Source organism: Scyliorhinus canicula, chromosome 15 (assembly GCF_902713615.1).
Source record: "Scyliorhinus canicula chromosome 15, sScyCan1.1, whole genome shotgun sequence".
Lineage (NCBI taxonomy): Eukaryota > Metazoa > Chordata > Chondrichthyes > Carcharhiniformes > Scyliorhinidae > Scyliorhinus > Scyliorhinus canicula.
This window is the reverse complement of record NC_052160.1, coordinates 146,375,539-146,393,433: the sequence shown is the minus strand read 5'-3', so window position 1 is coordinate 146,393,433 and position 17,895 is coordinate 146,375,539. Positions and strand designations below refer to the sequence as shown.

The 17,895-nt window shown below is 47.9% G+C and overlaps 1 protein-coding gene across 1 annotated transcript; it reads right to left on the bottom strand.

Annotated features, from left to right (window-relative positions):
• Positions 1 to 1,718: 1,718 nt before the first annotated feature.
• LOC119978308 (interferon regulatory factor 6-like) lies at positions 1,719 to 17,569 on the bottom strand. The gene is given in 9 exon segments (XM_038819843.1): positions 1,719 to 2,145; positions 3,728 to 3,846; positions 4,317 to 4,709; positions 7,891 to 8,034; positions 11,911 to 11,944; positions 13,286 to 13,368; positions 15,936 to 16,140; positions 17,395 to 17,469; positions 17,472 to 17,569. Coding segments are annotated over 9 exon segments (1,377 nt in total). The 5' UTR covers positions 17,568 to 17,569; the 3' UTR covers positions 1,719 to 1,917.
• Positions 17,570 to 17,895: the final 326 nt, after the last annotated feature.

Genomic DNA, 17,895 nt, shown 5'->3' with positions numbered 1-17,895 from the left:
TGGAATTGAGTTTGTCCTCTTGATGGCTTCTTTCACAGAATCTGTTATGTGGGCCCTCATGCTGTCCAAAACGAGCAATGCCTTGTTCCTGTGAAAGAATCCTCCCGGTCGCTTGCCGTAGCACTCCGTATGCCATTCATGCATTAGGCTTTCCGTCATCCATCCTTTCTTGTTGACTTTCACAACAATTCCTGTAGGGAATTTTTCTTTTGGTATCGTCGTGCGTTTAAAAATCACCATCGGTGGAAGCTTTTCTCCCGATGCCGTGCAACTCAGAACACAGGTGAAGTGCGTTTTTTCATGCCCAGTTGTTTTCAGCATGACGGATGATTCACCTTTCCTGTTGACAGTCCGAGTGAGAGGCAGGTCAAATGTCAGAGGAACCTCATCCATATTTATGATATTGTGCGGGCCAATGGAATGCTCTGCTATCTTTGCATCAGTGAATTTGCGGAAGTTTGAAATTTTTTCCTCGTAGTCGGGAGGGAGCTGCTGACACAAACTCGTCCGTACCCTGATGGACAAGCCTTTACGTCTCATAAATCTGAGACACCACGATGGTCCACCTCTAAAATTCTCAAACTTCATTGCGGTGGCGATTGTTTTGGCTTTCAGTCGGATCTGTACAGTTGAAACACCTCGGCCGTCTGCTCTCTGCATGTTGACCCAGTCTTCGAGCTCATTTTCTAGTTCGGGCCATCTGCTTTTCTTCCCTCTGAAAGCTTTAGTTGTCTTTTTGCACTGAGTCAATTCCTCACGCTGCTGTTTCCAACGTCTTATCATCGACTCATTAAGACCAAGCTCTAGTGCAGCAGCTCTATTTCCTTTCCCAACAGCCAGATCGATCGCCTTCAACTTGAAAGCTGCATCATATGCATTTCTCCGTGTCTTTGCCATGATGAGGGTGACAAAATGACTACCGTAATCAGAATGATGGGATGTTTGAGCGCGCTCGATTTAATCTAAACAGTAAACTAAAAAGTTACATTGTTTTACCTTGACCCGTTACGCAATTTCATTGGTTTAGTGAAAAGAAAGCGGGAAAAAATCCATAAATAAGCCGCGTCGTTGTATAAGCCGCGAGGTTCGAAACGTGTGAAATAAGTCGCGGCTTATAGTCCGGAAACTACGGTACTCCAAATTTGAATGCTAGTTTATAAAAGTCTGAACGCCAGGCTTTGTCTGGGAACACTGGCTCTTCTCAAAGTGAAATAAATTCACTGAATTAAAAGTCTACAGCACAAAATGCAACCTTTTAATGGACAATTTCAGTCCCTTAAAAAGGCCACAGCTGAACAATAGGAGTAAAAAGGCAATCTAAATTACAAAAACAATTACACATTAAAAGTATTTTGCCTGTAGGCAGTAAAATATTTCTATTTTATTTTTCCAATTAAGGGGCAATTTAGCGTGGCCAATCCACCTACGCTGCACATCTTTGGGCTGTGGGGGCGAAACCCACGTAGACACAGGGAGAATGTGCAAACTCCACAGGAACAGTACCTGGGTCCTCGGCGCCATGAGGCAGTAGTGCTAACTGCTGCGACACTTTTTTTTAGGCTGTAAAACAATGTCAGAATACCCCCAATTTGCACAATTTGCCAGATAAATGAATGCAAGTTCTTTCTTTACTAAACCGCAAATGAATTTAAAAATGAGATCCCATTGCAAGCATTGTTTGTAAGTTTTCTAATTTACAGTTTTAGGTGGTGATTGGATATAGAGGAAAAATGGAGCTCAATTTATTTAATAAAAACTCAACAATTCTAAAAGTTACAACATAACGACATTCACAATCATGAATGGCACCATTGTTAGTGTGGACATACTTATTAAGCACATAGTAATCAATATTTTACATTCTCAGAAATGTTCACTGACAGTTAACAGTTCTAGAAGTTGGGAAGAAAGTCTATGTTACTGGGTTGGCAGAGGGTGTGCCATGTGCAGGTTTGGGGGCTGAATCTGCCACGGCTCATGTCCTTGATTTGTTTGCAGCAGATGGTAGAGCTGCTTCAGGTGAGTCACAATATTGTCTTTAATATCTGGGGTTGAGATCTGCAGCCGGATACTACCACTGTCAAAAGAACGTGTGAATTCACCATTGAACATCTCGTAAATCATCCGTGCAACAATGGGCACAACCTGAAAAGATCAGGAAATAAAATCACAACAATTAGATTTTTATAATAATAATAAGAATAATCTTTATTAGAATCACAGTAACACTAATGAAGTTACTGTGAAACTCCCCTAGTCGCCACATTCCGGCGCCTGTTCGGGTACACTAAGGGAGAATTCAGAATGTCCAATTCACCTAACCTGCACATCTTTCTGAACTCGTGGGAGGAAACTGGAGCACCCGGAAGAAACCCACACAGACATGGGGAGAACATTCAGACTCCACACAGACAGTGACCCAAGCCGAGAATCGAACCTGGGACCCTGGCGCTGTGGAGCAACTGTGCTAACCACTGTGCTACCGTGATGGAGAAGAAAAGCATTTTACTGTTAGTTAAAGATAATTGTAGCTTTCAAAAATTCCAAAGGCAACCCTTGGTCACGTGCAATCTTCTGAAACAAACACAGCAAATGCCTCCCTCCTTCCAATTGCTAGCACTGAGGAGGTTGAGAGCAGTAATATTGTGGGAACATTGTCACCCACCACCCAGAGTTGGAATATTTCTGTTGCTCGGTCAATATCCCAGAATTTATCAACAGGGGTGGCACGGTGGTGAGCACTGCTGCCTCATAGCACCAGCGCCAGAGACACGAGTGGTGGTGTTGATTTTGTGCTTTCACCCAGTGTCTGCGTTGGTTTCCTTCGGGTGCTCCGGTTTCCTCCCGCAGTCCAAAGATGTGCTGGTTAGGTGGGGTTCGAGGATAGGGCAGGGCAGGGGGAGTGGGCCTAGATGGGCTGAATGGCCTCCTTCTACACTGTAGGATTCTACTCTATTCTAACATTGCCTTAGATTGCCACACACAGACCCATCACAATCAATGTGGCCTTGCCCATGTTGCCCATATCCTTGATGAACAATAAATAGATGCAGTGAACAGATTAAACCACTGGTCCACTAACAATAGCAGAGCTGCTCTTGGTGGTGGTGAAGATAGAAGCCATTGGCCAAGATAAATAGTCAATAGTGTTTACCATATCAAAAAGATTGTTTGTGGTTTAATTAGGGTGCTTTAATGCATTTTCTTTTAAATCAGGAAATGTAACTATCCCTTGCCCCAGATAGTTCTAAGTTATGGATTTTTAATGAAATGAAGTAGAACGAAAATTCTGAAAGCACTTAAAGCACTGACAAACATTCTGGACTGGATTCGCTGTCCTGGGACATCGGACTTCACATCTTAAATGTAAAGTTGCACTTTATCACTTGAAACATTATAAATCAACAAGATGATTATTAAATTTATTGAACTGAAGTTTAAAGATTTAAATCCAAGTCCTGGACTGTAAAAATGCAGCGTTATTCAGTTCTCAATTTTAGACTTAAATAAAAAGGCGACCAAAGGAATTTACTGTTCACTCTGCTGCCCAATGAGAATCTGGCTAAATGCTCAACACATCTTAAACACACACATTGATAACTAAGTCAGCTTTGTAACCAAATGGTGTATTTCAGACTCTTCTGTAAACTTTACACCACCAATAGAGGAATGTGTCCAGAAACATGGCCACTCATTTATATTGATGCCAAACTGGGAAATCTGTTACCTGAACCATTATTAGTTTCCTTTCCTTCGGTTTGCCGTCGGGCCACTCTTCTCCAAAGCACAGGTAAATCTCAAATGGTGGGACTTTATTACTTTGCCCTCTTTGAAGATCAATCAGATCTGCAATTAAAAATGATGAGCAGATGTGCAGGGTGAAGGCACAATGTTTCAGTTTAAAGGGATGGTCAGTAATCTTTTATCAATTGTTATGAATAACATTGGAGACCCGCAACAATTTCAGTTTTTGTCCAACTGATTTTTGAAATGAGTGTAGTCCTGAGTGAAAGAGCACAATATTAAAGGATAGAATCAGAGGCAAAAGAAAAAATGGTTCTCATTCTTCATTCCAACCTTTCCTACATTTTCTCCCCATATCTTCAAACAGCTTCCTGGAGCTGATGATGGAACCAAGGAACCATCAGCTCACACCCCACTCATCTAGAACAAGGACAGCAATAAAATGCTGAAAGAGGAAAGCACAGGGCTGGTCACCTTTGGCAGCATCAAACACTTATTGCCACAAGGGAATTCATACTTTGCTATACGTTAATCCATCCCATTTAATTTACAAAAGAGTTACTGAAACTCACCACTTAAGAAAGTCTCCAAACAAAAGAGTTTGACTTTCTTCTGTCGCTCTATCACATGTGGGTTGGAGGTTCCATTCGCACAGGGTCCTGACCAGTACACCTTACACTGACACAGGCGAATGGCATAGATTGCGTGGCCACTCACTTCCAGAATCAGCCCTCGATCCATCACATCCAGCAGGCGGTTTGTGAAGAGACGCTGCTTCTCGTTCGAGATATGGTCTGTTCCAGGAAATTTCACTTGTTCAAGGGAAACTGGACCGAATAACTCCTCCTGGTTTGGCATCGGACCCAGGTCCCCATAAAAGAGACGGCACCCCTGTGGATTGCTGACGTTTAGAGCTGGTCCCAATTCTTTGCCTCTGTACTGGAACTGAATCTCCAGGTCTGTCACTATTGAGGGCAAAATATGAATCAATCTTTTAAAGTTCATAAACAAACCATTTTACAAAATATTTATATAATTTGAAGGACAATTGAAATCTTATCCATAATGTAGTGCATGGATAAATATTTAATTTCTCTAAAAGCATATTAATTTCACTGAAAGCATCAATTCCCATCAACCTCTGTTTATTTCTTGCACTGAGGGAAGCAAATATTTTATTCTCAGTCAGAAACAAGATACTAATTCGTCAATAAACTGCCTGCAGTGCCGAAAAAAGGTCAACAACCCACACCGGGCAGTTACACCAATCAGACCCCCAAGAGACCTTTCCACTCCCATGGGAGCAGCCACTCCCAACTCTCCATGCGACCCCTCCACCACCTCCTCCCGCGCCCCCACCACCACCACTGTGAACCATGCCCATGGCTAACGAAGCCCTCTCGGGAAAACTGCGGGAGAGGGCCCAAACTGGCGGGAGGTGCCGGACTGGAGAATCCTCACCTCCTTCGAGGAACGGGCCCTGGAGGTGACCGGTGTGGCCGAGGACAGAGCGGTCACCCACGCAGAGGTTGGCAGATGCCGCAGAGGTGAGGAACCACCGGCCCCATCTGGAGGACCTGCCAAAGCCTTACCGACTGACCCATCCCTCCCACTAACTACATGTCTATTCTCCCACAGGTCCTCCAGCCATTGGCACCAGCCCATCCCGGCCCATCCAGTCTCCCATGAGACAACCTCAGAGGAGAGCTCCGAGGATGCAATTGTTATAGTCGCGGCACAGCTGTCACCCCACCCTCCCCCAGCACAGATACACACACCTCAGTGGGACATGTTTGTGATCAGGCTTCTGGGGCACAATCTGGAGAGCACCACACAGCTGCTGATGTACATCAGGTGGAGGCAGGAACCCCCCCGGGCGTGACAGCAGTCGGAGGGCTGCTGGATCCCAGGAACCAGCTGGGTCCCTGCCTGATGCTGAGCCTCTGGAACACGGTTACCCGGAGCTGATGGAGACGATAGGGAGTGGCCGGGATATTCAGAGGGAGATGTCAGCGACACTCCAGCAGATCCATAGTCGATTGGAGGAGTCCCCAGAGGCTACGGGCGTAGGAGATGCCACCGGCAATGAGTGGCACCGAGGCCAACACTGCGAGGGTGGCGACCGCAGTGGAGAGCCTGGTGCACAACGTGGGCACCATTAGTGAAGGTGTCCAAGGTATCGCAGTCGGTGACGACCATGACGGAGGGTCTCGGCAGAATGTCTGCCTCACTGGGGGATGTGACCCAGTACCAGGCTGACATTGAGGAGGTTCTGCAGGACACGTCCCGCTCTCAGATGGGCATCACCGAGGGTGTCGACACCTTGCTGCAGACCATAGGGAGCCACCAGGGTTGGCAGAGCCGGATGATGCAGGGGCAGCCGGGGCTCAAACCAGCTGCCCCTCGATCCCAAGGTGAACTCCAGGGCTCAATGGGCACCGATCTGGAGGAGGGGGCGCTGGGTGCCAACCTGGACCCGTCTCATGGGGCGGCGATAGTGGCCACCAGCTCCCCGAGTTCCATCCCACTGATGAGGCTGTGGGACAGGGTGGCACGGCTGTGTCGCTGCCAAGTGAGACGTGGCCTTCTGGCCCCAGAAGACGCCCGCCAGGGGTATCGAGGTCCACGGGACGAGGTAGGCAGCTGGCTGCCTCCACCTCAGATGTACATCCTGGGGCAACACCTAGACGTAGGGGTAGAGCTGGGAGGGCAGACACATCACGGATCACTGAGGGCACCAGGGGAGAGGATTGTAAAACACAATAAACTCCTTTGTGCACAACCATTATGATGCTCTTGTCACCTCCTTCCGCAATGCGGGCTGACCTATGAACCTTTGGCCCATCTCTCCAGGCACCTTCCCCCTCCGCAAGGCACTCACCCACCCTCCGGCCGGGGACATGTCCCCGGAGCTGTGTTCCACGCCACCTCCCGCAGTGTCCAGGCATCACAGTCTGATTGGGATGCTCCCCGACCCTCCGGCCGGGGCCATGTCCCCGGAGCTGTGTTCCACGCCACCTCCCGCAGTGTCCAGGCATCACAGTCTGATTGGGATGCTCACCGACCCTCCGGCCGGGGACATGTCCCCGGAGCTGTGTTCCACGCCACCTCCCGCAGTGTCCAGGCATCACAGTCTGATTGGGATGCTCACCCACCCTCGGGAATCCACTTGGGTTATGTGAAGTGTTCACTTTACCATGACAAAGGCTGCTCCCGGAATGGATACACACCATCCAGGGGTTGGCAAGGTGGTGCTGTGTGCGGTTGCCCCCCTCCCCCCTCTGCGCCTCTGCCCCCACACCCCCATGGCAGGCCACCTCTGCAGAGGGTCCCTCATCCCCCACCGAGCACTGGTGCAGAAAGCCCAGCGCCCACGGGCTCTTTGCCTGTGAGTAAAGATGGCTGCTCACCTCCTCGGCTCCCTACATGGTCCCCTCCGCCAGGTTCACGTTTTTCAAAAGGAGTTGTAATCGGCGCCAGCGTGAGCAGTCGCTGGGGAGGCCAGGGAATGACAGGAGGACGTTGGTTATGGGGTGGCTCCCGTTAATTGTATGGAAAAAGGGCTGAAGTGGTGATAATTGGTTTCTCGCCACACTATGGCGAGATCCCGATTTCCCCTAGAGGAGTGGGCCGGCTGAATCACAAACAGCGCGGTTCCTGTTTTTTGGCCTCTTCCCACCATTCATCGGTCTCGTTACACTTGAGAGATCCTAACGAAGTGCAGCACGGTGACGCAGTGGGTTAGCACTGCTACCTCAAGGCGCCGAGGTCACAGGTTCGATCCCGGCTCTGGGTCACTGTCCGTGTGGAGTTTGCACATTCTCCCCGTGTCTGCGTGGGTTTCACCCCCACAACCCAAAGATGTGCAGAGTAGGTGGATTGGCCATGCTAAATTGCCCCACAATTGGAAAAAAAGAATTGGCTACTCTAAATTTATTTAAAAAAAGAGAGCGTAACGAGGCCGGAGAATCGCGCCCTGTGTGTTTTATATATAAGCAAGTCTTCCTATGCGGACATAGTGTTAAATATTAACGGCCAATTTGAGTTTCAACATTTTAAGCAATATGACAAAAATGCAATTAACTGCGACTGAGTTGAAGTCTCGCTTGGGTTCAGTTGTGGAGAGCAACAGAATTTTTTGCTTACTGGGCAGAGAGCTGATCCAGGTTTCTGGAGAGCTGAATATCTCTGCTGGTAAGAATGGATCAGCCGGCAGGATCTGTTCTCGCTCAGTTTTTATCCACTCATTGGGAGAACAGCTGGTCACATTTGCCGGGGGCATCGGAGAATCTGCAAGGTCCAAGTTCCACAGTTAAGAATAAATAAATAAATAAAGAATCTTTATTATCACAAGTAGGCTTACATTAACACTGCAATGAAGTTACTGTGAAGCTAAACCAGCCATATAGTCATCATTGCTGATTAATCAAAGATCAACTTTTTCTAATAAATTATTTTTTGGCATTGTTTGTTTATATCATCCACAATCATGTAACTATTGTTCATTTAAACGCAAGTTTTAGTGAGGAGCCAAAGGAAATTTGTATTAGTGACAAAATGGTTTGGGGGAAATTAATGGATTTGAAGGCGGACAAATCTCCAAGGCCCGGATAATCCTCATCCCAGAGAACTTAAGGAAATGGCCCTAGAAATAGTAGTTCCATTGGTGGCCAAAGTTCTTTGGGCTCCGGAATGGTTCCTACAGATTGGAGGGTACCTGATATAACCCCGCTATTCAAAAAGGGAGGTGGAGAGAAAACAGGGAACTATAGACTAGTGAGCCTAACGTCGGTAGTAGGGAAGTTGCTGGAGTCCATTATCAAGGATTTCATAGCACAGCATTTGAAAGCAGTGGTATAATCAGACACAGTCAGCATGGATTTATGAAAGGAAAATCCCGCTCGACAAATCTCCTAGAATTCTTTGAAGATGTAACAAGTAGTCTTGACCAGGGAGAACCGGTGGATGTGGTTTATTTACACTTTCAGAAGGCTTTCGACAAGGTCTCACACAGCAGATTAATATGTAAAGTTAAAGCACATGGGATTGCGGGTAGTGTCTTGAGATGGATAGAAAGCTGGTTAGCAGGCAGGAAACAGAAATTTGAAATAAATGGGTCTTTTTCTGATTGGCAGGCAGTGACTAGTGGGGTACCGCAGGGATCTGTGCGAGGACCCCAACTGTTCACACTATATATTAATGATTTGGACAAGAGAACTAAAATGTATTATCTCCAAATTCACAGATGATACAAAGTTGGGTGGGAGGGTGAGCTGTGAGGAGGATGCAGAGATGCAACGGGATTTGCACAGGCTGAGTGAGTGGGCAGATGCAGTATAATGTGGATAAATGAGAGGTTATCCAACTTATGTCGCAAAAATAGGAAGGGAGATAATTATTTGAATGGGTGTAAATTGAGAGAGGCGGATACTCAGCGAGACCTTGGTGTCCTCGTGCATCAGTCGCTGAAAGTAAGCGCGCAGGTACAGCAGGCAGCAAAGAAGGCAATTGGTATGTTGGCCTTCATAGCGAGAGGATTTGAATATAGGAATAGAGATGTTTAACTACAATTGTATCGGACATTAGTGAGGCCACACCTGGAGTATTATGTGCAGTTTTGGTGTCCTTATCTGAGGAAGGATGTTGTTGCTATGGAGGGGGAGCAGCGAAGGTTTACCAGGCTGATTCCTGGGATGGCGGGACACGCATGTCAGGAGAGACTGAATCGGTTAAGATTATATTCATTCGAGTTTAGCAGAGTGAGAGGGGATCGCATAGAAATGTATAAAATTCTGGCAGGATAGATTCAGAAAGAATGTTCCCGATGGTGGGGGAGTCCAGAACTAGGGGTCATAGTTTGAGGATAAGGGGGTAAACCTTTTAGGACTGAGGTGAGGAGAAATGTCTTCACCCAGAGAGCGGTGAATCTGTGGAATTCGCTACCACAGAAAGTAGTTGAGGCCAAAACGTTGTGTAATTTCAAGAAGAAATCAGATATCGCTCTTGGGGCTAAAGGGATCAAGGGATATGGGGAGGGGGGGGGGGCAGGTTCAGGGTATTGAACTTGAGGATCAGCCATGATCATAATGAATGGGGAGCAGGCTCAAAGGGCCGCATGGCCTCCTCCTGCTTCTATTTTCTATGTTTCTATTTTTTCTAAAACAAATCACCTGAAAAGTGGATGTTGCCCGCTCTATTTCCCACCAAGGCAGCAGTGGTGGGTGCCTAGTCAGCCCTCAAAAATGGTTAAGATACTGAACCAGACATGGAACAAAGAACAATGACAAAGAACAATACAGTACAGAACAGGCCCTTCGGCCCTCCAAGCCTGTACCGGTCATGATACCAACCTTGGCCAAAACCCTAAAGAACAAAGTAACATTTTTTAAGTTTTAATGCAATATAAGAAATAGGGCGGGTTAGTTTATAAACAAACTTTATTAACACAAAAAAGAACAATATTTTAACTTCACTTCAATTCTAACACGATCAGATTACATTTATTCTCGTTACCTTGTCTGATTGCCACTCCAGTTTATACAAAAGAACAGAACTATGCCGTTCATATGCAATAACCTTTCACTGAGGGACAAATATGTCATCAGACTGATGGGCTGATGGCTGGTCAAACATGGTTGTCCTGAATGACAATGGGTCTCGAGTGGATCATCCTGGCTGCACTGACACATCCTGTGTATTCCCACTAACGAGGTTAATTAAGCCTGAATGAGACAAGGTAACATGGGCAGCACGGTAGCAAAAGCGGCTAGCCCTGTGGCTTCACAGCACCAGGGTCCCAGGTTCGATACCCCGCTGGGTCACTCTCTGTGTGGAGTCTGCACATTCTCCCCGTGTCTGCGTGGGTTTCCTCCGGGTGCTCCGGTTTCCTCCCAAAGTCCAAAGGTGTGCAGGTTGGGTGGATTGGCCATGCTAAATTGACCCTTAGTGTCCAACAATGTGTGGGCCTAGGAAGGGTGCCCCTTCAGAGACTCAATGCAGGCTTGATGGCCGGATGACCTCCTTCTGCACTGTAGGGATTTTATAGGGCTGGATTCTCCGTACCCCGACGCCAAAATTGCATCCGGTGCTAAGGCGGAGAATCCATTTCCACGCACGGAATCGGAACCAGCGCCGGTTCCTCGATTCTCTGGCCCCCGAAAAGCGGCGTACTTTTGACGCCAGTTTTTCTGCTGTGAAAGGCCACAGTTTTCACAACGGCATGGGGACATAGTCCCTGAAATGGAGAATCCAGCCCATGGATTTTCAGTAAAGTTGAATTGGAGTAGAATGTTGAGAATTTCAAGGTCACTACGCAATGTAGTTTATGTGGAAAAAATATTTCTTAAAACGTTAACTCTGCATAACTGAATAGAGTGATAGCTACAACGTAGAATGTTGGATTCTTCATTGGATGATCAACATTCGATCCCTAGTTACTGCCGAATCTGGGAAGGGAAGATGAAGTCATCAAGATATTCTTGGCTTTGCTTCTTAAGGGTATCTACATTGCTGAAATGAGGCTGTTGGTGCAGCTGGCAAAGATTCTCATTCCACAGTTCAATGGCAGCATGTCTGTCTCAAGTCCAAAGGTTGTCTGTTCAAAGGCAGACACATCAGTCGGAGAGAATGCTGCACTTTGCATCTGAATGACAGCTAATCCCTGAAACGGAGGTCTGTCCACCCCTTCAGCTGGCCGAAAAATTTGGTTACACTACTCTGACGTACAACAGGGAGTTCTCCTCAGTGTCCCGGCCAATATTTATCCCTCTACGTTTCAGCACTTTCTGCTGCACTATCTTCAGTTACATGGAATTACATAGAATTATCAGTGCAGAATGAGGCCATTAGGCCCATCGGGTCTGCACATGCCCTTGGAAAGAGCACCCAACTGAAGGCACACCTCCACCTATCCCCATAACCGAATAAAGCTGCCTCCACTGTGCTCAGACCAATGGGTGAAGCTTGCTGAAATATACCCACAGGAAATGGATTGGGATTGTGAAGGTCCATTTCACACTGGATGCTTACAGCCAATAAAACACCAACTGGACTGATTCCAAATCCAGTTTTGAGAGATTTTTGTTTTAAGACTTAATTTATTGCATGATCTTAATAATTAAAACAAGAGCATAGGTTATAGATCAATTCACACTTGGATTCACTCACCATTCAAATTGAGAAACGGAAAGCTCTCTTGCATCTGTGCATAAAAAGAAAAATAAATAAGTCATCCTCCTTTTAAAAAGCCACAAGTGACCAGAAATCAATATTTCTATAAATGGAGAGTAGTTTATTGCTGAAGAGCGAGAATCTATATTGTTCAATGGGTCTAGAATGCACTGGCTAAAAGTGATGGAAGCAGATTCAATAATTGAAAAAGTACTTTAAGAACCTTTTGTAGGACTATAGGAAAATAGGAAGGGATATGAAAATAGAGGTTGAATAGCCTCTTTCTCAGCTATAATTTGAATATAGTTGACTGCATTAATTTCTTTAGAAGAGATATTGATTCCATTTTTCCCAACAATCAAAGATTGATTGTCACTGGATGAAATTGCATTGGTTGGCATCTAAATGTTATTGTCACCGCACAACACCTGCCTGCCATTCAACCAGGGCGAAGACTAATTTCAGCTTCAGATACTGTCACCTGAAACTTTTACTCTCTTACATTCATTTATAATTTAACACACTCTGGCATCAGAAATCAAAACTTATTCATCTCCTCTTTGGAGAAATGGTCATAGTCAGCCACAATTTATCAGCAGGTGATTTGAACATCAGGCCAAGCTGCATAGTGAACATTTCCCTCTTTCACATCCCGTTTCCAACTGGGATTCTTACACAGCAATAGGGAGCAAGAATCCAACCCAATTTATTTCCCTCCCTCCCCATTCTGAGGCCTACAACCAGCAAGGTCAACTGTAACCAGCAAGGTCAACTGTAACCAGCAAGGTCAACTGTAACCAGCAAAGTCAACTGTAACCAGCAAGGTCAACTGTAACCAGCAAGGTCAGCTGTAATGTTTCTACAACTTCACCGAGCAACTTAAACACACACAATGACTGGAGCTGGGGGACGCTGCATTGTCTGACTTAGTTTTTCATAGAATTTACAGTGCAGAAGGAGGCCATTCGGTCCATCGAGTCTGCACCGGCTCTTGGAAAGAGCACCCCACCCAAGGTCAACATCCCCACCCTATCCCATAACCCAGTAACCCCACCCAACACCAACAGCAATTTTGGACACTAAGGACAATTTTATCATGGCCAATCCACCTAACCTGCACATCTTTGGACTGTGGGAAGAAACCGGAGCACCCGGAGGAAACCCACGCACACACGGGGAGGATGTGCAGACTCCGCACAGACAGTGACCCAAGCCGGAATCGAACCTGGGACCCTGGAGCTGTGAAGCAATTGTGCTATCCACAATGCTACCGTGCTGCCCTAAATGGGAAACCCATCAGGGTTTCCAGACTTAATTTATTGTAGTAGCCTTAGCATGTTGAAAATTAATGTTTCAAAGTTTCCCCACTCACTTTAACTTCAGGCTGAGAGGAGCTCAAGTCATCTTCCTCTTCATCTTCCAAATCAACATCATTTTCTTCCCACGGCACAGATCCTATAAAATACATACGGATTTTGTTTTGATTTATTGTCACATGTACCGAAGTACAGTGAAAAGTGTTTTTCTGCGGCCGAGGGAACGTACACAGTAGACAAAAGAATAATCAACAGAGAACACTGACAAATGGTACATCGACAAGCAGTGATTGGTTACAGTCCGGAACAAGGGGCCAAACAAAGCAAATACATGAGCAAGAGCAACATAGGACGTCGTGAATAGTGTTCTTACAGGGAACAGATCAGTCCGAGGGGGAGTCATTGAGGAGTCTTGTAGCTGTGGGGAAGAAGCTGTGGGGAAGAAGCTGTGGGGAAGAAGCTGTTCCTATGTCTGGATGTACAAGTCTTCAGACTTCTGTATCTCCTGCCTGATGGAAGGGTCTGGAAGAAGGCAATGCCTGGGTGGGAGGGGTCTCTGATAATGCTGTCTGCCTTCCTGAGGCAGCGGGAGGTGTAGACAGAATCAATGTGGGGGTGGCAAGCTTGTGTGTGATGTGTCGGGCTGAGTTCACCCCATTCTGCAGTTTCTTGCGATGTTGGACTGAGCAGTTGCCATACCCAAGCTGTGATGCAGCCGGATAGGATGCTCTCTATGGCACATCTGTAGACGTTTGTGAGAGCTGATGCAGACATGCCAAATTTCTTTAGCTTCCACAGGAAGTAGAGACGTTGTTAGGCTTTCTTGACTTACATCAATGTGACAGGACAGATGGTTGGTGATGGTGACCCCCAGGAACCATGTTAGACCCTGACACCCGCTAAAAATAAATCAATGGTCTTAACGAGGTCCAAAAAATCTAGCTGCACCTTTACTACATTGAAGACGTGAAAGGTAATTTGAGCAGTGATTCTGGCAGTCTCATACATTGGAGAACTTTCACATTGTCAGCCTCCCCAACCCCCCACCCTCAGCCTCCCCAACCCCCCACCCTCAGCCTCCCCAACCCTCAGCCTCCCCAACCCCCCACCCTCAGCCTCCCCAACCCCCCACCCTCAGCCTCCCCAATCCCCCACCCTCCCCAACCCCCCACCCTCAGCCTCCCCAACCCCCCACCCTCAGCCTCCCCAACCCCCCACCCTCAGCCTCCCCAACCCCCCACCCTCAGCCTCCCCAACCCCCCACCCTCAGCCTCCCCAACCCCCCACCCTCAGCCTCCCCAACCCTCAGCCTCCCCAACCCCCCACCCTCAGCCTCCCCAACCCCCCACCCTCAGCCTCCCCAACCCCCCACCCTCAGCCTCCCCAATCCCCCACCCTCAGCCTCCCCAACCCCCCACCCTCCCCAACCCCCCACCCTCCCCCTCCCCAACCCCCCACCCTCAGCCTCCCCAACCCCCCACCCTCAGCCTCCCCAACCCCCCACCCTCCGCCTCCCTAACCCCCCACCCTCAGCCTCCCCAATCCCCCACCCTCAGCCTCCCCAACCCCCCACCCTCCCCAACCCCCCACCCTCAGCCTCCCCAACCCCCCACCCTCCCCCTCCCCAACCCCCCACCCTCAGCCTCCCCAACCCCCCACCCTCAGCCTCCCCAACCCCCCACCCTCAGCCTCCCCAACCCCCCACCCTCAGCCTCCCCAACCCCCCACCCTCAGCCTCCCCAACCCCCCACCCTCCCCCTCCCCAACCCCCCACCCTCAGCCTCCCCAACCCCCCACCCTCAGCCTCCCCAACCCCCCACCCTCAGCCTCCCCAATCCCCCACCCTCAGCCTCCCCAAACCCCCACCCTCCCCAAACCCTCACCCTCCCCCTCCCCAACCCCCCACCCTCAGCCTCCCCAACCCCCCACCCTCACCCTCCCCAACCCCCCACCCTCAGCCTCCCTATCCTCACCCTCAGCCTCCCTATCCCCACCCTCAGCCTCCCCAACCCCCCACCCTCCCCAACCCCCCACCCTCAGCCTCCCCAACCCCCCACCCTCCCCCTCCCCCAACCCCCCACCCTCAGCCTCCCCAACCCCCCACCCTCAGCCTCCCCAACCCCCCCACCCTCAGCCTCCCCAACCCCCCACCCTCAGCCTCCCCAACCCCCCACCCTCAGCCTCCCCAACCCCCCACCCTCAGCCTCCCCAACCCCCCACCCTCAGCCTCCCCAACCCCCCACCCTCAGCCTCCCCAACCCCCCACCCTCAGCCTCCCCAACCCCCCACCCTCAGCCTCCCCAACCCCCCACCCTCAGCCTCCCCAACCCCCCACCCTCAGCCTCCCTCAGCCTCCCCAATCCCCCACCCTCAGCCTCCCCAATTCCCCACCCTCAGCCTCCCCAACCCCCCACCCTCAGACTCCCCAACCCCTCACCCTCAGCCTCCCCACCCTCCATTTCCCTATCTTTAATTCTCATCTTGAAATTATTCCGTCAAACATCTGGCCAGCTATCCTAATATCGACATGCAGCTTGTCACATTTTATTTGCTCGTACTCCTATGAAGAGCTTGGGATATTTAACTAGATTCGACAGTAATGGGCATTATAGAAATAAAAGTTTACAAGTTCATTATTCAAGTAAAATCCAAACCAATAACTATCTTATTGCCTGGGTGCCAACAAGGACAACCAGGATGTCCTACCTGGATTGCTGTGTGTACCACCGCTCTGTGGGATATCACATACTTCGTAAATCTTCAGAGGATTCATTGGAACCTCTTTGGTGCCATCATAAATTAGGTTAAATTCACGACTTTTGTTGAGTGCACATCGAAGCTGTGCTTTCCATTTGGCTGGATCTGGCTCATCGACCCCTTCCTGGTACTTTCCCGTTTCTACTGCCCACGCCTGTGCATAAAATACATTGCAATCAAAACTCATGGGATCCTACTTTGCAGATTTAAACTAGCTGAGTGTTTGATCCTAAAATAAAAACAAAATATGGCAAATGCTAGAAAACTAAACAAAAACAGAAAATGCTGGGAAAACCCAACAGGGGGCAGCATCTGTGGCAAGAGAGAAAAATAGTGTTAACCTTTCGGCTCCATCTTCAGAATCAAAAGGTTAACTCGATTTCATTTCTCCACAGATGCTGCCCCCTGCTGGGGTTTCCAGCAGTTTCTGATTTAATTTCAGGGTTTGACCTGACCACACATATTACCTTGAGCCAACCCACAAAAATAATTTAAAATTTACCGTATTACCAATGAAGCTGATTACTCCAAGTACATCTGACCTGAAATGCCAATCGAGGGAGGAGGGGGGGGGTCTTACCATATATCACAGTCTTCATTTGCATATTAAAATTGACCCATTGCCTGAAACTGACAACTTGGCAACCCAGTGGGTAGGTCTCCAAAATGAACAATGGGCACAGCACTGGCATTAATGGGACAACAATGGGCACAGCACTGGCATTAATGGGACAACAATGGGCACAGCACTGGCATTAATGGGACAACAATGGGCACAGCACTGGCATTAATGGGACAACAATGGGCACAGCGCTGGCATTAATGGGACAACAATGGGCACAGCACTGGCATTAATGGGACAACAATGGGCACAGCACTGGCATTAATGGGACAGTAGATTTGTCAATCCCACCAGGTCATTAATACACTACTGATTTCAGCCAGTTACAAACAATCCCATTGTTGGTTTAGTGAGAACCAATCTCATCCCATGTAGTGATTAAATATATAAGATCATCCCACAGACAAGTTGAGCATATTGGTTTTAAAAAACGTTTTCTTCGACTGTGCATTCAATTTCTTTATAATCCAGAGGAGATGAGCTCCAGACTTTTCGAGTGGGAGCATAAAGGTGACAGAAGTGAATTGCTACCTCCGTTTGAAATCACTCAACTAGGTTTGGTATGGTGGATCTGTTCATTGTCAGGTCATAAAACCAGTAAAATACATCCCAGAATTTCTACAGTGCAAAAGGTCTTTTGACCCGTCTTTTTACCAACGCATTATGACTTGTGCCATTTTCCTGCCTTTTCACCATAATTATGTAAATTAATTTTATTTAAATAATACATGCCCTCTTGATAATAAATTATTATAATAATAAAATGCAGTAAAATCTTGGCCTCACCTTAAAGATCGTGTTTTCTTCCTCTTGAGGAGGGCTGTGGCGAGTCGCATGTTTCCATGGGATTTGGAAACGCTTATTTCCCGTTGGAGCCAAACTAGACCTGGGAAAAGGCCACTGTCCACTTGGGCCACTAGCCAAGGCTTCAACCGCACCCTCCTTGGATGCATCGCCATTATCTGAAGCAAAAGGTCTTTGTTATTGAAGACATTAAACAAAATGGCCATGTAGAAAACTACAGGATGATTTCGAAAATACGAATTTGTAAATGAAGACCTGCTTAAACCTCATGGATAACTCGTGCTCACATCACTTATTTATTGGGCAGTTTTCACCGAATTCTTCATCGATAAACATCGTTGGGTTCAACAGAGGGATCGTTACAAAGATATTTTTTAAATGACCTTTATGGGAACATAGAAAATATGCAGGAGGAGGCCATTCAGCCCTTCGAGCCTGCTCCACATTCATTATTATGGCTGATCATCAGGTTCAATACTCTGA